At 36.7% G+C, this 25,040-nt stretch overlaps 1 protein-coding gene across 2 annotated transcripts; it reads left to right on the top strand.

The window, feature by feature from the left end:
- The first annotated feature begins 2,277 nt into the window (after positions 1 to 2,277).
- PWWP3B (PWWP domain containing 3B) lies at positions 2,278 to 23,515 on the top strand. Of its 2 annotated transcripts, XM_067722638.1 has the most exons (6): positions 2,281 to 2,372; positions 3,022 to 3,192; positions 4,585 to 4,770; positions 16,080 to 16,211; positions 18,471 to 18,535; positions 19,569 to 23,515. In XM_067722638.1, the coding sequence occupies exon 6, from the start codon at positions 19,792 to 19,794 to the stop codon at positions 21,871 to 21,873; it is 2,082 nt and encodes a 693-aa protein (XP_067578739.1). In that variant the 5' UTR covers positions 2,281 to 2,372; positions 3,022 to 3,192; positions 4,585 to 4,770; positions 16,080 to 16,211; positions 18,471 to 18,535; positions 19,569 to 19,791; the 3' UTR covers positions 21,874 to 23,515. The 2 variants fall into 2 exon arrangements, with proteins under 2 accessions (XP_067578740.1, XP_067578739.1); XM_067722639.1 differs by lacking the exon at positions 3,022 to 3,192 and having other exon boundaries at positions 2,278 to 2,372.
- The last annotated feature ends 1,525 nt before the right edge of the window (positions 23,516 to 25,040 follow it).

Here is a 25,040-nt window from a genome sequence, read left to right as displayed (position 1 = left end):
CTACAGACAGAAATCCATATCTCCTCACCAAAGAAATTTTAATGTCCTTTACTCAGATTGGTTAACAGAATAATTTTGATCCAGCCTGACCCTTCTGCTATATGTGTCTGGAAGAATGATGGCTTCTTTCTTTAGAGACCCTCATGCAGACAGTTTTCTTTCTTTGTGTTTGTTAATCACAGGAAGAGCTGTGTCATACTGCAGCTCTGTTTCTCTAAGGTGAATTAGTCAGAGGTGGCAAGAGACAGGAGTTGTGTTTACTTGTTCACTGTGATGATGGATGGGGTTGTGAGGGCCTTACCAACTTTACCTACACTTTATAATTTTTTGTGTTTGAATTAGCATAACATTATCTTAAGAGAACTAACCCTCAGAACGATCCACTGGCAGTATGTAGGTTTTGGCACTTCCTGGGAAACAACACCCCTAGGTTAAAGGCAATAAAACTCTAAATTTAACTCTTAATTTCTTGAATATTTTGTGAACAAAAAAGCTCAATAAAAGAGGATATTGACTTAGAAATTGCAAACAACAAAAGCACAAGAACAAGAAGTTGCCAATTGTAAATGAGGATAGGATGAAATGGGCATTTCCCTGCGTAACAAATTATTTTCAGTCGTTGTACCGCCAGGACCCTGCAACACAAAAGAGACAGATCGTAACTACTCTATGGCTAAGTGAAACTATAATGAAGATATGGTCAGTGCAAGAGCATAGTGCAGAAATATATTTTTTAATTTGTGTGAGAGGTGGAGAGTTATAGATAAGTACGGTAATTATTGAAAATTATTGTGGTTCACCAGTGTGTTCACCAGGAAGGACATAGGTTGACACTCACTGGAGGTTACATTGACTAATTCCCCTACAATCTGAAGGTGAATGACATCATCCTTGGTTCTACTCAAGAGACAGGATTCCAAGCCCAGGAGGCAATGAGTACTGGTGGAGAGAGAACACATCTTTCTGTTTGGGATTCTGATAAGACTTTGGCTTTGATTTTGTTTTGCCGTCTTCCCAGCTTTGTGACCTTGCTCGTGAGCAAGAGTGCCCATTTCCTCACTCTCTTGTCAACTCTCCATTGTATCATTTTTTGGCCTCATTATAAGTCAAATTAGGTAGAAAAGTGAAATCTCATTGCTGTCTATGTTTGCATCTCTTTATTAGGGGAGGTGAGTACCTTTATGGATTGTTTAGTTTTAATTTTTATTTTGGATGTTTGGGTTTTGAGGACCCCCAATGAATAGCACCTCCTTTTCTACACTGGACAAATTGAACAAACTGATATAAAACAAATGAAGTTGCAGATGGAAGCCTAAACGTCAGCTTTAGTACAAGGTGAAGGTAAGTTGCAGGGCATTGATTATTGTGAGTCAAGCGGACTTTAAAACAACAAATTTTAACAATTTTACCAAACAGCCTGGAGGTTTGCAACTGTACAAGAAGGACAGAGATACCCTTGCAGAGATGTAGTTGCACTGCATGAGCTTGCTCACAGGAAAGTAAATGTTGGGAGGGGGTAAGAATTTTTCCCTCAGAATATTGTGAATTGTCTATTTTTGTCCCTTGCTCATTTTTTTACCTCACTTTTTTTCCTTATTAATTTGTAAGAGCTACTTTAGAGCTGTTTCTTGAATGAAAAACAGTTTGTCAAGTTTATTCTTATGTTTTCAACTTTGCTTTATAGTGTTTTTTACCATAAGTAGTTCTTTTTTCAGTTTTAGTATATTCAGTTACATATCTCTCATATCTCTCTTCATTAAGGATTTTGGTTGATGTTTTGTGTTTTAAAAAATGACTTTACTTGAAAAAAACTTAAACTTTCTGAAGGATGAAGGAGACAAACTGAGTACAAAAGAGACATATCATGTCCCAGGGCCAGAAGAATTAAAATTGTAGAGATTTAATTCTCCACAAAATAGTGTATTAATTCACTGCAATCACAACAAGGACTTTTGTGTAGTCTTTTAGTGGACCTTGACCAGCTGAGTCTTAAAATAATTTGTAGAAATGTTACCAGAAAAGGCAAGAAAAATATGTAAGAGATATTTTCAACTGGGTCTTTACTGTATGATAAAGAGATTTGCTATTTCTCTACAGGAAATCACCTACCCCTGTGGTTTGAATGGAAATGAAAGAGACACATGTTGCCATTTCTCTTTAAAGTCCTTTAAAAATGAACGTTTTTCTCCTTTAAGTGAATTTCAGTTTACTTGGCGATTCTCCTCCCTCTAATTGAGGGAAAGGCCCCCTGCTTTCCCCATCACAGGGAGGGGGCGGAGCATCCTCTGAGAAGCTTGGATGTGAGCTGTGCCTGGCCACTCTTGGGGGAGGGGCTATATTTCACGAGGCTGCAGCTGACAAGAAGCTTCAAGGTAATGGCTGTCTTAAAGCTAGTTTTTTTCTGGGAATTTCTTTCGGCTATAGTGTTACGGTGAAAAAAATAGAGACTGTTGCCTGGGAGAGGTGGGAATAGAATATAGTGTGGGGGAAATTCCTGTTACTGTGACAGAATCAGTCCCCTGGAAAATTCAGTTTCTCCCGATATTTTTTGAAGTCCACAATGTGGGAATGGGCGATCAGATTACAGCATCTAAATTAAGACTTAAGTGAGGCATGCTGTTCATGTTAATTGTTTACATGGCATTCCATGTTTCTATCTTCGTTACAGATTTTATTATATTTAAACATTTATTATTCTACAAAACATAACTGATAGAAAAATGTAACCATAAAAAGTGCTTGGCACATACAACCACAAATATAAATGTACAACGAACGTGGAAGGGATTCAGATATGCTGTTGAGTGATAACATTTGTAAAAAAATATGTGCATTTTTCTTACAGAGGGAACTAGATTCCCATGTTAATAGTCAGCATCTCTGGAGTGTTCAGACTTCTGGGGATTTCAAAATATATTTTAACCAGTTTTCAGCATTTTTAGAACTGTTTTATTCCATGATAATTTTTATAATTAGTAGAGCAAAATGAAGCTGAAACAAATTGTATCCATTTGGTTTTAGACACATAAGCATTCACAGACAAACACAGACATTCAGACATACCGCTCCCCCCCACCAGTCTTTTGCCGATAGTGGAAATTTTCCTGGACCTGATCAAGCGCGTAGCCTGGTCGCTGTGTTGGCTACAGCCCTGCCTGTGTCCTCCTTGCAACTCATTATTTCAGACCACAGGTATGGCCATGGTCAGCAATAACAATTTTTCTATATCTTTTAAGTTTAAGAGTGAGACAGAGAGAGGATTTGGTTTATTTCTACTAGCAGTTTTAAAAATATTATGTGACGTGGTGCATCCATACAACTACAATTGAACGTTAAATAGCTGACAAAAGTATGAAAATGTCGCGATTTGAAAAGATGTCTGAGAAGTAGTACTAGCTGAAAAATGCAAATTGAAGAATGGCAAACACCATATTAGGTCATTTAAAGATAGAGGACTGTGTTAATACAATATGTGTAACAACATCAGAAAAAATAGAAGGGTACCTACACTAAATGGGATTACTTGTATAGTGTGAGAGGACAGTCCTTACTATCTCTATTTTAAAATGATTCTTAACGCATATTTAGTCATTTCCTAACAATATCAGAAAAAAGTTTGAGGTAAAATGTTACAAATTAGGGGGAAATTACATTTGAAGTGATTGAAACAAAGTCACATTGAAAATACTTATCAATATGGAAAAACTTTCAAACTGTGCGCTTGAGCACGGTAAAAAGCTGGTTTGAAGTTATATGTATCATGTATATATGTAAAGAAAAATATTGAAAGATACTCAGGAAATAATAATATTGATCATTTTTCCAGAATTATACTTTCTTTTTAAAAATCGTATCTTTTCAATTTTCAGTAAGCATGCAATTTTTTGTCAGACCCTTGCAACTAAAGACATTAGCATTCCATTTTTTGTGTGATGCATAAAAAACTCTAAATTTGAGTATGGTATATTCTAGAAGCCTGAGAAAATTGCTGGCTTGACAGGATGTAAGTTCCCACCCGTCTCCCTTAAGAAGGATCTAGTATTAACGGGATGCAGCTCTGGTACTGGTCACAAGATGGCGCTTGTAGGGTTTTCCATGTTTTCTCTAGGCAACTATTTTTATGAAGTAAGGAAACAATGCCATGAAATGTACTTTATGTTAGCAGACTATCAGACAACATGTAGAATGTGATTGTAGTTCCATTGAAAAAATTGTACATGCCTAGAAAAAAAAAGCCCTATATGAGGACTGATGTGGGGACCCAAACAGAAACATTTTGAAAACAAAGCTACACAGATTTGGCCTATAGAAGAAACAAGTCAATTGTTATTTCCCTTCTTTCCAGTCCCCAAAGCATACTTTTCACTAGAGGGATGATTTTAGCATGAACCTAATAACATAACTGTGTCACAAAGAACATTTCAAATAACATGAACAAGAAGGAAAATAAGGCAGCTACATCACACATGAGATTTCATCTAATTCCTGTGTTTCAGAATGATATTCCTGCTAAAGTTTTGGTAGGGAAGCTTCTTTACGCCTTTTCCATTTAATTGGTTTGATTCCCTGTCTACTTTTGGACAGCTTAGATTAATATCAAAGATGTACACGACCTGGGGAATCTGCATGTGATGCCAGTTGAGCCTCAGAAAGGCAGCACGACCACAAAAGTGCCGAGCAGGGAGAAGGCTCTGCTGGACAAGCAGTTGGAGTGAGAATAAAAACAACCAGGTCACAGGGCCAGATCCTGCACGATCCACGTGACATTGGGTAAGACTCTTCCCGTCTCATGTTAAAACATGGTTAAATTGAGAATATGGAGTGCAATTTGTTTTTTTTATTTTTTGGAAAAGATGAATTTATTTTTATTTAACATCTTTATTGGAGTATGATTGCTTTACAATGGTGTGTTAGTTTCTGCTAAAGTGAATCAGCTATACATATACATATATCCCCATATCTCCTCCCTCTTGGGAGGGAGATGCAATTTGTTTCGATTCTGGTCCAGTGACCATACTTTTTAAATGAAAACCATGGATTCTAAGCAGAAAAGAATTAAATGTGTTAAGCTCCTATGAAGAAATAATACAGAAGACACAGGACGCAGCCCCAGTCCAGGTCGCACTGCCCTTCTGTGCCCCAAGGCCCTCACTGGACATCTAAGGAGAGCCACTGGCCGTGATCGCCACTTGGTAGTATATTTCTGTACTTTGAAGATAAAGCAGAAATCTTCTTTAAAAAAAAAAGAAGTTATGCAAATGAGTATGATGATGTCTACTTTTGGAAGACTTGCAGGTCTCAGCCAACTGCCTGACTCTCAATAAATCCTTGAAAACTACCCTATCCGGAGGGAGATGCAAGAGGGAAGAGATATGGGAACACATGTATATGTATAACTGATCCACTTTGTTATAAAGCAGAAACTAACACACCATTGTAAAGCAATTATACTCCAATAAAGATGTAAAAAAAAAAAACTACCCTATCCAATAAGTAGCCATGACAGCCATTCCAAATATCTGACTCCTAAGCTCATCCTCTTAATGAGGTCATTGTGTTGTTGTCTGAATCCAAGAGACACAAACCCCAGTATCTGTGTCTTGCTGCCTAGATAGGGCAGCACTGAAACTTTAAAAGTTTAAAAGATCACCCTAGAATAACCCTCAGGAGGCCCCAAAATACCAAAACACCCAATAATAGCAATGGTGCCCCTGATGCATTTCATTCCTCAACACTCCCCTTTCTGAAGCTCCCACCATACACACGCTCATTCATTCCTTATATTTAATAGCTATAATAGGCCTACATACAGGGGCATTATAGAACTATTTCTCTTTCCTTGTACATATATATATTTGTGTGTGTGTGTGTGTGTGTGTGGTAGGCGGGCCTCTCCCTGTTGTGGCCTCTCCCATTGCGGAGCACAGGCTCTGGATGCGCAGGCTCAGCGGCCATGGCTCACGGGCCCAGCCGCTCCATGGCATGTGGGATCTTCCCAGACCGGGGCACGAACCCGTGTCCCCTGCATCGGCAGGCGGACTCTCAACCACTGCGCCACCAGGGAAGCCCTCTTTTCTTGTATTTTTAAATATATTTCCCCAACCACAGTATGTTTCTTTGGTGCCCAGTATTTATTCATCTTTTTGTCTGTCTTCTCCATTTTTATTTTCCACCTTTCTTCTCCTTTGACAGAGAAATCCCTTTGCTTATTCTCTTTTCTCTTTCCCATTTCTTTGAGTATTGCTCATTCAGAATTGTTTATTCAAGCTTCCTTGCAAGTTTTCAGGAGGATATGTATGAGCACAGAAGGGGGAAACTGCTTAGTAGCCCTAAGGCAAATAGATGCCTGTAAAATCACTGTGTTTGTGGTTAACCAGGCAGTCATATACAGACCAATGACCTAAGGATTTTTCTAGATGATTTGGAGTTCACTGGTTGATTCCCAGTCTATATCTAGATGTACCAATCAATCACATGCACATTCACATCTTCAATGGCTCATTTTGAAATCTTTTCTTCTTTTCCCCTGCCTTCTTATGTTCATATCTACTCCTTGCTACACGCTTAGACTGTTACTGAACTTTTAAAAATTATTTTAACCTTGTAATATATTTTGATATCTGGTAGCTCCAGTGGTCCCTTTAGTGAGCTATTAAAGTTAGAACTCAGTCAGAAACCCATGTCTGAATATCTGTTTGAGGACTTCTAACACATAACAAGCTTGGCATAAAGCTTGTCTGAGAAATTCTGAAATTCAGACGGTATATGTTTAACAGTCTCTCATATTTCCTCACTAAAGAACTGATAAGTACCTTTATTCAGAGTGCTCACAGGAATAATTTTGGTCCAGCGTGGATCTTTCTTTTCCTCTGGGTGTCTCAGAAGCTGGTGGGGGTGGAGGGTGCAGTGAGAAAGGGATTCCCTTTATCTTTAAATTCCCCAAGGCAGATACAATGAAGGTCTTTCTCTGCTTGATGATCCTCTGAAGAACACTACAACCTAGTCTATCTACTTGAATACTCAGAGTGTAATAAAATTTTATTTTTTTATTTTTAAGTTTATTCTTTTTTATAAATTTATTTATTTTACTTATTTATTTTTGGCTGTGTTGGGTCTTCGTTGCTGTGCATGGGCTTTCTCTAGTTGCAGCGAGCGGGGGCTACTCTTCGTTGCAGTGCGCAGGCTTCTCATTGCGGTGGCTTCTCTTGTTGCGGAGCATGGGCTCTAGGCACGCAGGCTTCAGTAGTTGCAGCACATGGGCTCAGTAGTTGTGGCTCGCGGGCTCTAGAGTACAGGCCCAGTAGTTGTGGCACACAGGCTTAGTTGCTCCGTGGCATGTGGGAGCTTCCTGGACCAGGGCTTGAACCTGTGTCCCCTGCATTGGCAGGCGGATTCTCAACCACTGCGCCACCAGGGAAGCCCTGTAATAAAGTTTTATTTGCTATGTGCTGTGATGATGATGTTGTGGGGTCCTCATCAACCTTCCTTTCATTTTATTTCTTTTAATGTTTCCCATTCCATCATCCTGACTCTTGAATTCCTAGCAGCTTCATCCATGGACACTGTGTAGGTTTTAGCGTTACTTGGGAAATACAAAAATCTCCAAATATGGCAGGTTTATCTTCTTGTGACCTCTAGGTCACTGGTTGGTTGGTTGTTGTTGTTTTTTCTTTTTTCCCAATCATGTTTACATGCATTTGACCAGAGATTATTGTGTCCCTTTGGCCCTGGCAGTGATTCACTATCTGGCTTGCCTTTTTCTTACCTGGAATGCTCATCCTTCGTAAGTTTTCTTCTGATACTCTTCTGCTTTAGGTGGGCTGACATTCGGCCAGTGAACATTAATAATAAGATCTTAACTTTGTTTACAGGCAGTTTCAACTGTTTGTGCCTGTGCCTTAGGGGTCATTGAATATTTCGAATATCCATTAAGAATCTAAAATTTCTTTCTTTAACTATGCTTATGGCCCCCTTGTAGTTTTTGGGAGTATTCTAAATGGACCATTTCTACTCTTTTATATGGCCCTTATACACTAAAAATATTGACATTTGTTTATTCTGTAACCATTCTGTATCTCTTATGTTATTTGGCTTCTACTTTCTTACTGGGGACATATTCTTAACCAGATCTCTGTCTCCAGATTATAGCGCTTTGACTTCTGCTCCTTCCTGTCCTTCTACTCATAAGGTTGAATGGCACGCATCAAAAGTCAGGTTCTGGGGCTTCCCTGGTGGCACAGTGGTTGAGAGTCCGCCTGCCGATGCAGGGGACATGGGTTCGTGCCCTGGTCCGGGAGGATCCCACATGCCGCGGAGCGGCTGGGCCCGTGAGCCATGGCCGCTGAGCCTGCGCATCCGGAGCCTGTGCTCTGCAATGGGAGAGGCCACAACACTGAGAGGCCCATGTACCGCAAAAAAAAAAAAAAGTCAGGTTCTTAGGTGCCCCCCGCAACATTTTTAAAACAAATTCAGAAGTAGAAGTTAATAAAAGTTAGTTAAAACATGGAAGCAACCTAAATGTCCATCGCCAGAGGAATGGATAAAAAAGATGTGGTACATATATACAATTGAATACTACTCAGCCATAAAAAAGAACAAAATAATGCCATTTTCAGCAACGTGGATGGACCTAGAGATGGTCATACTGAGTGAAATAAGTCAGACAGAGGAAGACAAGTGTCATATGATATCACTTATATGTAGAATCTAAAAAAAGATACAGATGAACTTATTTACAAAACAGAAACAGACTCACAGACACAGAAAACAAATTTATGGTTACCAGAGGGGAAAGGTGGGGGGAAGGGGTTAATTAGGAGTTTGGGATTAACATATACATACTACTATATATAAAATAGGTAATCAACAAGGATCTACTGTATAGCACAGGTAACTCTACTCAATATTCTGTAATAACCTATATGGGGAAAGAATCTGAAATAGAATGGATATATGTGTATGTATAACTGAATCACTTTACTATACACCTGAAACTAATACAACATTGTAAATCAACTATACTCCAATATAAAATAAAAATTAAAAAAATAAAGATGCTAAGCATAACAAAAAATTTATAAAGAAGTTAAACAAATTGAATATCTAATATATTCTTTGCACACTCCAGAGGACATTTTTACACATACCAGTGGAACTCACAACCTCCTTTGGCAATCATTGGCCAAAAGTAGAAACAAAATTCCTGTGTGTATCCCCATTACTCTACTGTAAAATTTCAACTTCTTAGATAGGTCATATTCTGATTGGATGCCTGTTTAAGACTTAGGTTTATTAAGGTATAATTTACATAGAGTTAAATTCACTCTTTTAGGTATATAATTTTATGAGTTTTGACAAACATATACAGTCATGTAATAACCAGTACAGTCAAGGTATAGAATATTTCCATAACTCCAAAATGTTCCTTCTTGCCTGACTGTAGTCAGTACTCTCTCTCAACCCCAATTCCTAGCAACCACTGGTCTGATTCCTGTCCCTATAGTTTTTCATTTTCCAGAATGTCATATAAATGGAATCATACAATATCTAGCCTTTTGCCCCTGGCTTCTTTCACTTAGCATAACATTTCTGATATTTACCCATGTTGGTGCATGTATTAGTAGTTTATTCTTTATTATAGCTTACAGGTATTCTGTTATTTTACAATTTCTGTGTCCACTCACCAGTAGATTTATAGTTTATGCTGATTATGATTAAAGTTGTTATAAACATTCCAGAACAGATCTTTGTACATGAGTTTCATTTCTCTTGGGTAAGTACCCAAGGAATGGGATATCTGGGTTTTTGGTAAGTGTATGTCTATATTAGAAACTGCCAAACTGTTTTCTAAAGTAGCTGTGATGTTTTGTATTTCCACCAATAATGTATAAGTTCCAGTAGCTCTGCATCATTGCAAGCAGTTGATATTGTCAGATTTTTTTCTCTTTTTAATATTAGCCATTTTTATAAAGGTGTTAGTGGTGTCTCATTGTAGTTTTACTCACATATCTTTAATTACTAATAGTGATGAGCATTATTTAATGTGTTCAATTGATGTTTATATATTTTCTTTGATGCAGATCTATTTAAATTAGTTGTCTATTTTTTAAATTGGGCTGTTAATCTTATTATTGAATTGTAAGAGTTCTTTATATATTCTGGATACAATTTTTTAAATCAGATACTTGTTTTGCAAATAAATTCTCCCACTCCGGATTTTCATTTTATTTTTTGAAGAGCAGAAGTTTTCAAGTCAAATTTATGAAATTTTTTTATAGTCCATGCTTTTTGTGTTCTAATAAATCTTTGCCTAAATGAAACTCTCAAAGATTTTCTACATTGTTTTCTTCTAGGAATTTCATAGTTTTTGCTTTTACATTTAAGTTAGTAATTCATTTTGAGTTAATTTTTGTATATGATCTTATCTAAGAGTTCAGAGTGAATATTTTTGCATATAATGTCCAATTTTTCCAGCACTATTTGTTGAAAAGACCATTATTTCTCCATTTAATTACCATTGTCAGAAATCTGTAGACCATATTTGCTGGTCTATTTGTATTTTATTTATCTATATGTCTATCCTGTGCCAAATAATACACTATTTTGATTACTATAGTCTTGATATCAGGTAGCGTGAGTCTTCCAACTTTGTATTTCCTTCTCAAAATTGTTCTGGCTGTTCTACTAGTTCCTTTGCTTTTCCATATACATTTTAGAGTTACCTTCTCAATTTCTACAGAAATCCTGCTGGGATTTTGATTGAGATTGCAATGATTCTATAGATATGTTTGGGGAGAAGTTACATCCTAAAAATAGTTCATCTCTCAGTCAGTGAACTTGATGTATTTCTCCATTTATTCAGCTCTTCCTTAATTTCTCTCACCATTTTTTTTGAAGTCCTCAGCGTGGAAATCATGCACATATTTGTTAGATGTATTCTAACAGTATTTCCTGGGTTTTGATGATATAATAAATGGTACTTTGCTAAACTTCGACTTCCAAATTTTATTATATAGAAACAAATTATGTTAGCCTTATATGCAATTATACTGATAAACTTACGTATTAGGTCTAGTAGCTTTTTTTTCTATTGGTAAATTCATTGGGATTTTCTGCATAGATCATCATGTTGTCTGCAATTAAAAACAGTTTTATTTCTTCCTTTCCAATCTGCATGGTTTTAATTTATTTTTCAGGTGTTATTTATTGGTTAGGACCTCCAGTATAATGTTGAATAGAAGTGGTGAAAGCAGACACCCATGCCTTGTTCCTGATTTTAGGTGAAAAGCATTCCATGTTTCACCATTAAGTGTGATTTTAACTTTAGGTTTTATATAGATAACCTTGATCAGGTCGATTGAGATCCCTTTAAATCCTAGTTTGCCAAACATTTTTATCATGAATGTCTGTGGAATTATGTCAAATGCTTTTTCCGCATCAATTGAGATGTTCTCTATTTTCTTCTTTATTTAGTCTGTGATATGGTGAGTTACATTGATTGATTGACAAATATATAACCATCCTTAAACTTCCAGGATAAACACCATTTATTCATAATATTTTATCCTTTTTCTATACCATTGGATTTTTTCTGTATCATTTTCTGTAATTCTATATCATTTCTGTATCATTGGATTTGTTTCTGAGGCATATTGATCTGTAATTTTCTTCACTTGTTATATTTTTTTTCTAGTATGAGGTTAATGCTGCATCATAAAATACGTTGGAGATTGTGTCCTCCTTTTCTCACTTCATTATCATCTGGCTTGCATAACAAACTTTATTTTGCTTAGAGTGCAGCCTGAATGCCAGAGGATTTTTCCCAATGGTCTTTCTCCATCCTAAATTTTCAGCAGTCCCTTTACACCTGTGCCACTGGTTGGGGAGCGTGGTGTCTCTCTTCATGCTCTTGCCTGTTTTGCAGCAGTGGGCCTCTGTTATTAGGTGCTAGGTTCGTGGTGAGGCAAGGAGTGTTCTCTGTTTTTCTGTCTAACCTCAACCTTAGAGAGGCACTATGTACCTAGACCTGATGGTTGCACTTTCTCAGCATTCTTTCCTCCGAATGTCAGCTAGCCTCTGATTTACATCTGGGGTTGACCTTTGGTGGGAGATATATTCTTGCCCCTTCCTCAGCAGTAGCTCACCACTGCTTTTTACTCATATACGATCCTGGACTCAAAGGTTTACTGCTCCTTCTCAAGGGCAGAGGATTTTTGCTTTTACTGCTCCCCAGTAGCTATGGATTTCTGCCTTTGTCTTGGGGATGGGAGGGTTTCCTATCTTCCCCTCCCCAGGAAGGTGGCGTCTGCTTTTCCCCTAGTGACTTAAGGCTTTTGCTTCCCATGATTGAAGGGTTTGAATTAGTGTGTGGGGCTACGTGTCTGTCCGCCAGCAACAGCTGATTGCCTCCTGCATACCTGAACACTGACATGGGTTCTTTTTGGTCTTCTGCGTTGTCCCCAGTCATGTTTATGTGCTTCTGGTTAAGGACTGTGAAAAATAGCAGTGAGCGTATAGGTGTCTTGGATGCCACATATTCCAAACTACTGACACACTAGCCCATTAAAAGTTTAAGAATTTAAAAATTCATTAAGCTTTCAGCTGATTTTTTTTTTTACCTGCTTGTGTGACAGCTACTTCTGTCTCCATGCTTTGCCAAAGGGGCTGGTTACCCTTTGGAATTCGTTTTACCTCAGTTCTGTGATGAGCTCAAGGGATATTATAGTTTTGTAGATTATTTAGATTTTTGTCATTAAGTTATGGGTGGCATTCTCTTACAGCTTTTTATATCCTAATTTGAAATGGAACTCATGCTTTCTAATAATATATGTATGGGTGTTATTTTTGTTTTCTTTGTTATTAAATGTGCTTTAGGAAGAAGCTGAATATTTCTAAAGCATACTTACAAGAGTTGATTTTTATATACTAGTTATTAAATTTTTCCATTTAATTTTTTTTAATTATTATACATTAAAATCATACTTTAAAGTATCATATATAATATATGACTTTTTGTATATACTTCTTTGGATTTTACACATGTATAAATTCATATAATCACTATCACAGTCAGGATATGGAAGATTCCATCACCCCAACAACTTCCTGTGCTATCCCTGTATAGTCACACCCTCTCCCTACCTATAACCCCTAGCAGCCACTGATCATGTCACTATACTTTTCTCTTTTTGAAAATGTCACATAAATGTAATCATACAGTATTGTGGTAGACACACCCTAGGTGGCCAACTCCCTTGTGTAGTTCCCTCCCCTTAGGTATGGACAGAACCTGTGACTTGCTTCCAATCAATAGAATTTGGCAAAAGTGATGGGATGTCACTCACTCCAATAATTATGTTATAAAAGACTAATTTATGTTAAATTAGATACAGGATTCTCTTTTAAGTTGAAGTGACTCCCAGTACATAACTATTTCAAATTCATTAATTCACCATTCATCCAGCCCACATTTTTAGAGCATTTTTCATTTGTGATGAGGTAGGTTCAGTGTGTTTTAATGATTAAAAGCATGGACTCTGGAGTCGAAGTACAGGATTCAAATCCCATATGCCCAGTAGTCTCTAGATATCCTTGTAAAAGTTAATGCCTCATCTACAAAGTGGTAATATTCAGAATACCCACCTAACAAGATTTTGTGAGAATCGAGGGAGATGGTGTATTAGTAAACTAATACTTGGTCAAAGAGAATTACTATCTGCTCCTGATTAATTCAGAACCCAGTTCAACATCTAGAAATACACATGCTTAACAAATGTTTGTTGAATTGACAGCATTCAATGTATAATCCAGTTTGAATTCCAGAATGGGAGATGTAAAGAGACACAAGATATTATGGGTTGTGAAGACCTCAGTTCTAGGGTCCTCCCAAACTTAGGATGATGTTGGGTATCCTTCTGCCAGAGCAGCCAAAGCCTTAGTTTTCAGTGGCTGGTGTCTACTTTATTTTTTTTGTTTGTTTAGAAAACACCTTAATTAGTCTTGATTAGGTATCTATGGAAACAACTCTATATTAGCACTCAGAATACATAATCTTTTTTTTGTTACAGGTGTACAATATAGTGGTTCACAATTTTTAAAGGTTATACTCCTATTTATAGTTATTATGAAATATTGGCTATATTCCCTGTGTTGTACAATATATCCTTGTAGCTTATTTTATACATAGTAGTTTGTACCTCATAAGCCCCTACCCCTATATTGTCCCTCCCCTCTTCCCTCTCTCCACTGGTAAGCATTACTTTGTTCTCTGTATCTGTGAGTCTGTTTCATTTTTGTTATAGTCACTAGTTTGTGGTATTTTTTAGATCCCACATATGTGATATTATGCTAAGTGTCTTTCAGTTAGCATAATACCCTCCAAGTCCATCCATGTTACTGCAAATGGGAAAATTTCGTTCTTTTTTTATGGCCGAGTAGTATTCCATTGTATATACATACGGTGATGTATAGATATTATTATATCTATAATTATTATCTATCTTCATTAAGATAGTAGTAGTAGTAGTAGTAGCATTAATTATTATTGGGTATCATTCCTCTCCTCCTCCTTCTACAGAACAATGAAATATAAAATATTGTCCAAGGAATTAATCTTTTACTTTGCATTTTGTTTGGAAAATGGTGTGGTGGTGTAGTATTTCCTGATTTATGTGCAATATAGAAAATAGACAAAATAAACACAGCAAAGTATAATTTTAATGTAATGACCATATTTTATGTGCATTTGGTTTTTCCCAAACATGTGAAATAAGAGAGAAAGAAATATTACATTATAAAATATATAATTGAATGTATCTCTTCATTTAAATAAATCCATATTTACACTAGCTTGATAATCCTCTTTAAATTAGGTAATAATACTTTGAAAGTTTTGAAAAGATTAATTATATAATAAGAAAATTATTTTTGTTGCTGATTATATATAAGATCAACTTTTTTTATTATATAATAAAAACTTTTACATATATATGTTTATTTTATATATAACTAAGTTTTTATATAAAATAAATAAATTTATATATAAAATAAATTTATTTATAAATATTTTATACATAAATATATATATTACATATTATATAATACAGAGACCAAATAAAACACTTCATTCCATATATCTTCATTTCCAAAATTACCACTAGCAATATTTAAAATTGACTTTCTAAATTAAAGCAGAAATCTAAATTTTAATTTAACACAGGAGAATTTTTTTTTTTTTTTGCGGTATGCGGGCCTCTCACTGTTGTGGCTTCTCCCGTTGTGGAGCACAGGCTCCGGACGCGCAGGCTCAGCAGCCATGGCTCACGGGCCTAGCCGCTCCGCGGCATATGGGATTTTCCCTGACCGGGGCACGAACGCGTGTCCCCTGCATCGGCAGGCAGACTCTCAACCACTGCGCCACCAGGGAAACCCCTACACAGGAGAATTTTAACTAATAGAATGTGCAAGATATATTTCAGACATACAAATACATGTGAATTTTTGAAAGTTAACTTCCCCCACATTGAATTGTGTGAGTGAAAAATACCAATAAAATATAAGAAGAAGTAATTGCCATTTATTGATGAGGGTATATGAAATGGGTGCTTTCCTGCCTAATGAGTGATTTTCAGCCTCTGACAGAAATATCTGTGTTCATGAAGACGTCTCTGGAAATTTCTGAAGCATTTAAGAGAAGAACTGAATAAAAGGAGAGACATACCATGGCCTGGAAACATAAAAAAAATTATAAAGAAGTCATTTTCCCCAAAATGATGTGCAGTTTTAGTGCAATCCCAGTCAAGATCCTTAGTGAACTATTTTAATGAAGCATGACCAGCTGGGTTTTAAATTTACCTACCAAGGTAAGGTGCAGAGAAGGCAAGGAAAAAATATAAAATAGTTTAAATTAGTTTTTTTTTAATAAAGTGATTTGCAACCTCTTTTTTTCAAGAAATCAACACCCTAAGGGAAACTAAACAGACACTTGTTGCCAATTCACTTTCAAGTTCTTTAAAAAGGAACATTTCTACCCTTTAACACTTCAGCAGTTTAACTGGGCAATTCTCCCTCCCATAATTCAGGGAAGGACCGTCTGTCTTCATCACAGGGAGGGGGCGGAGCATTCTCTGAGAAGCTTGGGAGTGAGCTGTGCCTGACCAGTCTTGGGGGAGGAGCTGCATTTTACCAGGCTGCAGCTGACAAGAAGCTTCCAGGTAATGGCTGTCTTAAAGCTAGTTATTTTATAGGGATTTCTCAGGACCCTACAATGAAGATGAGAAAAATAGGGACAGTGGTCTTAGAGTGGTGGGATAAGTGTGTGGTTTTGAGATAATTGCTGGCGTTTTGAAAGAATTAATCCTTTGGAATTTTTGTATCTCCCAGTGCTTTAAAAGTCCACAGTGGGAGAAGGGGTGATCAGATTACAGCCTCTATATTAAGACCTCAGTGCAGCACGGGCATTCATGCTAATTTATTGACTTAGCATTCGATGTTTATATTGCTAGACATTCTGTTACTGTTTGAATTTTTAAGCATTTATTAATTTACACAGAAAATGATGGATAAAAATATATGACAGCATGGAGGGAAATACTTCTATAATTTGATTGACACATAGACTATGTGTGTGTCACCTGTACATGAGCGTGGAAAGGGGAACAAGTATGTATTTGAGTGAAGACACTTGCACATATATATGCATGTATATATGTGTGATATTTTTAAAAAATCTGGGAGAAAATAAGCTCCCATGTTAGCATTTCTGGATGGTCAAGTTACTATTTTAATATTATTTCTTAGCCTATATCACCATCTTTAGAGTAAATTTCCCCATGATTAATTTTATAATCATGAAAGAAAAATGAAGCTGAAACAGCATATCCAATTTGCTTCAAACACATAAGCATTCATAGACACACACAGACATGCAGACATACCCCCCCCCACCCCAGTCTTTTGCCGATAGTGGAAATTTTCCTGGACCTGATCAAGCGCGTAGCCTAGTTGCTGTGTTGGCTACAGCCCTGCCTGTGTCCTCCTTGCAACTCATTCTTTCAGACCACAGGTATGGCCATGGTCAGCAATAACCATTTTTCTATATAGTTTAAGAGTGAGACAGAGAGAGGATTTGGCTTATTTCTACTAGCAATTTTAAAAATATTATATGGCAGTGTGCATCCATAAGTGGAATACCTATGTATCTGGAAAATAAAAACATAATCCTTTACATGTAGAGATTTGAAATGTCTGAGAAATAAAGTGAAAAAAGCAATTTGTAGCATAGCATTTGTTATATTATCTCACTTAAAAATAAATATGTGTGTTAGTAAAACATATATATGCTACTATATAATTCATGCAACCAAATCTGGGAAAACATATCTGCCACACTATTAACAGGATTGTTTATTTGTGTAGTTGTAGAGACAGGACTAGCTTTACTGCTATTTTTAAAATATTTAAAATATTGATATATACTTACTCATTTACTTGTTTTACATCATCAGGAAAAATATTGAGATAAAATGTTATAAATGTGGAAAAAACCTCATTTAAAGTAATTCATAAATCATGTGGAAAATACTTATGTAGGATGATGTTCGAACTGTGCTCTTAATTGAGATCTGATGTTGTTTTGAAATGATATGCATTTATCTATACATGTAAAAAACTCTGGAAAGATAGAAAATATTCAGAGTGATTATTTATATAGAGAGTTGTACTTAGTTTTGCATATATCCTTTTGCATCTTTTCAATTTTTAATAAGCTTCTGCATGTTTTATAACCAGAAACATTATAGTTGAAGACACTTTAATCTTCTTATCCTACACAATAAACCCCTTGAACTTAGAAAGTTCTAGAAGCCTGAAAAGGCTCCTGGCTGGCTAAATGTAGTTCCCACCCTTCTCATAAATAAGAAAAATCTGATAGTGATTGAGGCTCTGTGTATAGCTCCTGAGGAGGCTGCAGTTCTGCTTCTGGTCACAAGGTGGCGCTTGACAGGTTTCCTAAATTTTCTCCAGGCAACCATTTTTATGAAGGAGGCCAATAAAGCAATGAAACATATTTTGTATTAGTGGACTGTGAAACAGCATGTAGAGTGTGAATAAAATTCTGTTGAAAAAAAATTATGTGTGTAAAGGATGAAAAATTCACACGGTGATTGATTTGAGGATTCAAACAAAATCTATAGTCGGGTTCATAGTAGACACAAGGCAATTGTTACTTCCCTTTCTTGTCCTAACCTCACACTTTTCCTGGGAAAGATGATTTAAACATGAACCAGATATCATAACTATATCACACAGAGAGAATTTAAAATAATAAAACCAAGGAGGACAGTAAACATCTACATCACAGATGAGATTTCATTTCATTCCTGTGTTTCAGAATGACATGCCTGCTAAGTTTTGGTAGAGAAGTTTCTTTATGCCTTGTCCATTTGTTTGATTCCCTGTCTCCTTTTGAACAGCCTGTCTCCTTTTGGAGTGAGAATCAAGACAGACAGATCACAGGGCCTGATCCACATGACATTGGGTAAGGCTCTTCTCATTTCACAAAATATTTCACATTAAAAACACGTTGAGAACTTGGGGTATAATTTATTTTGTTTCTTTCTCTGCAGCTTTAACATTTTTAAATTAAAAACTACATTTCATATTAAAATCATGTTAGGTTGAGAATTTGAGGTGTAATTCATTTTGCTCCCTGTTCTATAGCCATAATGTTTTGTAATTAAAAGTAATAGCTTCTCCTTTGGGGACAGAATCTCATGTGTTAAACCACTATGAAGAATTCATGCAAGAGACTATTCAGATTTCTACATGAGGTCCTATCCAACCACTTGACTCTCAAGAGATCCTTGATAATTATCCTATCCAATATGTGAACCTGGTAGCCATTCTAAATTTTTATCTTCTAAGCTCATGCTATTAACAAGGTCATTGTGTTGTGGTCTGGGTTCAAGAGATAGAGACCCTATTATCTTTGTCTCCCTGCTTTGGGTAGACAAGGAAGCATTTATAGCTTAAAATTTATAAAGCTGTGTGTTCAGCTACAGCAGTGCTTCCAAAGAGTTCTTAGACAAGTAGCCTCAGCATCATTTGATAACTTATTAGAAGTGCAAAACATTGGATTCTGTCTAGACCTTCTGAATAAAATTCTCAGGATAGGGCATAGAAATCTAGTTTTAACAATCCTCCAGATGATTCTGATGCACGCTAAGTTCAGAGTCCCGCTGCCCCAGGTATAACATTAGGGGCACAGAAGTCCGAAAATATCTAATAACATAGAGTTCCTGACACACCATCTCTGCCATCATGCACATACAGTCACTCTTTAATAATCATGTGCAATAATGAGGGTAAGTTCTTTAGTTTGGGATATTATAAAAATACTTTTCCAATTCTCATCCCACACCTTATATTATTCTGCATTTTTCTCCTCCGTCTGATGCCCCACTGAGCATTGTCCTTTCTTCTGTCTCTGCTCTATTTGCAGTTGCTCACCAACTTTGGCAAAATAATTTTATTTGCTGATACTTCTCTTCTCTTCCTTTTCGTTATTTCAGTATCTTCCATATCGTCCCATTCAAACAACGTGTTCAAGCATCCTTGGGAAATTCAGCTGGAGAACAGGCCACACAAGCTGTAAACCCTTTGTAATTCTTTGTAGTTTTAACAGGGGCATTGCTAAAAGTATTGTTTGTGGTAGGAACTTCCTTAGCAGTGACAAGAATAGCCAGACACCTCAATCTCTGCTAGTAAACTCTTGGCACACAAATCTAAATCATAATGGATGCCAAGTATGTCTTATGCAATTGGCAAGGCCAGCTGTGGCCAGCAAAAGTTTTGTCCAGATCTGCGGCTTCATCAAACAGTAAGAGAAAAAAGACATTTTCCCTAGAAGTTCAGATACTCTCACTAGATAAAACAATTAAAGTGGAAAGCACAGAAACAAAGATCCTCAGTAAATCTCAAGTTGAAGCTATTGCCTTCTCACTAGCAGCACAGTCAGAGGTCAGTGACCCACCTAGAGAGGAAACAGCCTATGCAAGGTCACTAAAAATGGCACTGGATATTCTGAATGAGAGAACAAATTTGATTCAAGCAAGCAGTTCAGATGAGGGAGAGACCACGACACTGTCTCAAAATGTACCACAAAAGCTTTCTGATTCACCCCCTCGTAAAATGTATCGGAAGCACGAAGGAGACTTACCAAAGTGTCTTGAGGAAAATGAAAATTCAACATCCCTGTTAGTATCTTCAGAGAGTGATGATTCCCTGTATGATGATAAATCACGGGTGCATGCAGTCATTGATACTATTCCAAGTGAAATGGAAACAAAGTCATCACAAAACTTCAGCTGGCGCCACACTTTCCCTTCACTTTCAGAAGATGAGGATGAAAAGGAGAGCAAGAAAAAGATTGACATCTCAACAATTATGCCTTTGCATTCCACAATTAAAGAGGAGGATGTATATGTTAAAGATGAAAAGTTCACTCCAACTTTACAATCAGATAGCTTCACTGTGCCCAAAGCTTTGAAAGAGGAGGCACAGGACATCTGCCCAGAGGCCCCAGCTATTTCCTCTGAATGCTCTACCTTCTCAGAGAATAGTGAAGATCCTGGAGAGGGCCCCTCCAATCCATGCTCAGATACCAGCCAGAATCAACCTACTGTGGAATCAGAGATGGGTGTTGTGGCATCCCCTAGGCCTTCTTCATGGGAACACCAGGTTTCCTTTAGTGCCTCTAACCATGCCATGGATTATTCACTCCTTGTGAATAATGAAAGAAATCTTCAGAGACTGGATTTTGAGGAACTTGGGGAAGAACTTCAAGCTTCTGACAAGTCAGTTCATCTAAATTCTATTGATGCTTCCATATTAGATGACAATGAGGAAGATGAAGAACTTCCACGTTTCATTTTTCATTATGAGCCACGTTCATTTGAAACAGGAATGATAGTCTGGTTTAAATATCAAAAATATCCATTTTGGCCAGCAGTGGTAAAAAGCATCAGGCGAAAAGAGAGAAAAGCAAGTGTGCTTTTTGTTGAGGCAAATATGAATCCTGAAAAGAGAGGCATTAGAGTGCCTTTTAGAAGATTAAAGAAATTTGACTGTAAAGAGAAACAAGCACTAGTAGATAAAGCCAGGGAGGACTACAGTGAAAGTATTGACTGGTGCATCTCACTGATTTGTGACTACAGAGTTAGAATAGGTTGTGGTTCTTTTGTAGGCTCTTTCCTTGAGTATTATGCTGCTGACATTAGTTATCCACTTAGGAAAGTAATCAAACAGGATACCTTCAGGAACTTATTTCCAAAGCTGCAAAATGAAAATCCTGTGGAATCAATGGTTGTGACTTCCCAGACCAAGAAAATGTCCTTCCAGAAAATTCTTCCAGACCGAATGAAGTCTGCTCGGGACCGAGCCAACAAGAACCTAGTGGACTTCATTGTGAATACAAAGGGAACAGAGAGCCATCTTTTAGCCATTTTAAAAGGCACGAAAGGGTCCAGATGGCTGAAATCATTTTTGAATGCAAATAGGTTCACACCCTGTATTGAAACATACTTTGAGGATGAAGATCAGTTGGATGAGGTGGTGAAATATTTACAAGAAATCTACAAACAAATAGATGAAAAAATGCTGACTCTGATAAGAGATGATAAAATTAAATTTATCCTGGAAGTTCTTCTGCCAGAAGCAATCATTTGTTCAATTTCTGCTGTTGATGGATTAGATTACAAGGCAGCAGAAGCAAAGTATCTAAAAGGGCCATCTCTAGGATACAGGGAAAGAGAATTATTTGATGCAAAAATCATATTCGAAAAGAGACGGAAACCATTAACAAATGAAGCTCCTTAAATCTTCTGAGAGTCCAAACCATAACAGGGAACTTCCATAGATGCTAGTTTTTAAAAAAATCTCTGAATGATTCTAACATATAAATATTTTCCAGAAATGGGAGATTTTGGGTGATGAGTTCACTTTTTCTTTGCAATCTCTAGGATCTACGACTATTCCTACATCTTCATTTCCTTTTCCTGTGCTTCTTCAAAGTCAAATTATTAACATATTTCAGCAGTTCTACTTTCCCATACATTTTTAGAATGCATAATTCCTAAATGATTTATAAGGGAAAGTGCTATTTTGTTTTTTGACATTTTTGTGTCTATGCTGTATAGTTAAATACAGTGTGCACAATCATTTTAACATTAAAGTTGCACTGGTATTAGATATTAAGCAAGATAATTAGAAAAAAGTTAAAAAGCATCAATTATATATTTTTGCTTAATTTTTATAAAATATTAGGTTTTCTCTTAAGATAGCTGAATTATTTTTCTTTCCATGCTTATTTATTTTTGGAAAAAAATATCTCTGAGATATAGAACCAAAGATAGAGATGCTTTGCTATATATTATAACTAACTACAATTGCTTTTGCAAGAAAACAATGTGGACTTCAAAAATAAAGTTAATGAATTACCAGCATGCAGTCTTTGTGTGTGTGAATAACATCTCAGCATGCAGAAAATAATTTTGGCAGCCTTGAACAAGATTGTCCATTCTACACTTCCCTGAAATTCCATGTATGGAAGTGTCTATCATTCAATAGCTGAATGGTTTCTTAAAACAGACAGGCTTTCGGCTGTCTTCATAACTGACATTGGCTGTATCTTAATATAGCCTTCTGACCACACGTGGAAGGTAGCTAGAATCATTGTATTCATGGTCTGGCTACTCTAGATGTATGAGTCCAGACTGACTGCTTAAGAGCCCATCTGGTTTGATACAAACTGTAGAAAATGCAAGCACTTTGTTCTGAGTCTTGTATCTCCAAATACATAGTCACTTGTTTCAAACCAAGCAATTTTTATCATCTGACTTATTCATGCAGTAGTTCCAGTTGCTTTCAATAATATAAATTCCAACTGGTAAATCATTCCACACTACTAGAAAGAGTAGATGGACCAAAGTCTGTGAATTTGGAAATGGGTCACAGAAAAAGTCTCTATTTGGCAAAATATGACAATTATCCCAATGTGTTTAAAAATACACAATTGAAAGTTAAAGCCTGAAGCCAGTGAACTGTTTATTCTAACTGGAAACAAGACTTTAGTGAGAATAAATATTAAGAGAACTATTTTATTTTAAAAGTTTGATGTAAAAATAAATGCTAAGGGCTCTACATGAACCTGTCTGCATTTTTCAGAGTGAGACAGCTGTCACTCTTGGGCTTTTGTTATGTGTTCACATGGCCACGTGTTTATGTAAAAGTTGCAGAAGTTCGATGTTTTGATTTTCCATAAAACTATTATATCTTTCACCTTGGATGTCCACTTCACCATACTTCAGATTGTACAGCTACATAAGTGGTGTTTCTGCGTGTATATATATATATATATATATATATATATGATTTGTTTGGAATTTTTGCTTATTGTAGTTGTCATGATTTTAATCTTGTTATACATTATCTTATAATTCTAAATAAATATTCACTTTCATGATTGATTCTGTGTTATTTTAAAAGAAAGCCTTCAAAACTGTGTAAGCTTCAGATTTCACAGAACCTTCTCTGGACCCTGTCTCTTGCCTGACAAAGACCAGACTCCTTGGGCATATAGCCTGTACCAATCCACATAGTTTCCTCATGATCCTCATGATTCTGAGGATCATTTGACAACAGACCATCACCACACTATATGTGGACCTTATACCCTGGGAAAACACACTGTTTATAATATTGTGTCCCTTCGATTCTGATATATTACCCAGCTTCTGTTTTCTCAGTGGAGCTAACTCTATCTCTTGGCTCTAATATTTTATTTACTACCTAATTCATTTATTCATTCATTTATTCATACAATTGTGGGTCAATAGAGCAAGCAATGTGTGGGTTAAAGCTCTGCTCTGAGAATTTAAGGTACCAGATTTAAGGTGAGCCAGATGACAATCTAATTTCTAAAATGACTAAGATGCACTTCTTCATCATAATAATGAGAAATATTTCTTAACCTCATGGACTAACTGTATTTGAAAACCAAAGCCCGAGGATTCCCCATATTTGTCAGTTCCTGGGTGTTTGGTTTGGGGTAAAGGAGGGGCACCTAATTCCTCCTAGGATGTCATTTATATTGTGGCATATTTTGAAGTAAGGAAGATGTGCCTAAACATGCATTTATTCTCCTCTTTAAGTAAGTTGGCATTTGGGGTGTGGAAATAGATGAGTTTGGCTTCCAACTCAGTGTGGATTCTGAGATCCCTTTCAGCCTGAGTGGTTGTTAGGGCAGGCTCTAAGATTGCCCTAAACTGGATCTGTAATCTAGGTTTGTGTGTCTAATGGAAATGCACAACCTGTTATTCACCCTAACACATTGGATTAAGAATACCCTCATCTCCTCCAGTCATAAGGCAGACTGCTGAATATCAGACCCAGATTCTAATTGTAAGGTTGCAGAGCTGCATGGAAACTGCATTCACAACATTTAAAGATCTCTATATCAATATATGTATCCTAATAAGGAAGGAGTAGAACTCTGAGACCTGGAATAGTGATGAGTGTGGGAATCTTGAATACCTATAATCCTCTGTACACTCAGCCTGGTAAAAGCAGCCCCCTAACCCTTACTATTGGAGAGCAACCTCCCTGTTCCTAGAGACAAGGCAATAGCCTCATCTAAGGCAGTTACCTCAAAAAGACATTGCTTGTCTTTCTCAACACCCAACACTGATATTTTTCATTGCTTCCAACTCATGACAAGGGTAAGGCATCATCACAGCACAAGGAACAAAATACAGTCTCTGTTTAGGTGGAAAATCCAGAAAGAACTGTAGGAACGGACTAATGTGTACTAGTATGAACTGGGATAATATACATTGGAATGGATTTTGAGGACTCACTGACATGAGTCATAGGAGTACAAAGCTATGACTCAGGGTTCAATGTCCTGGAGCTGCCTTCATATGCTGCTTGGGTGGCATCTTTAAGCTTGGACAACAGGCTACAGTAAATGAGATGGAGATATTAGA

The sequence above is a fragment of the Pseudorca crassidens genome, chromosome X (genome assembly GCF_039906515.1).
Source record: "Pseudorca crassidens isolate mPseCra1 chromosome X, mPseCra1.hap1, whole genome shotgun sequence".
Taxonomy (NCBI): domain Eukaryota; kingdom Metazoa; phylum Chordata; class Mammalia; order Artiodactyla; family Delphinidae; genus Pseudorca; species Pseudorca crassidens.
The sequence above is the reverse complement of the archived record's forward strand: the minus strand, read 5'-3'. Positions and strand labels throughout refer to the sequence as shown.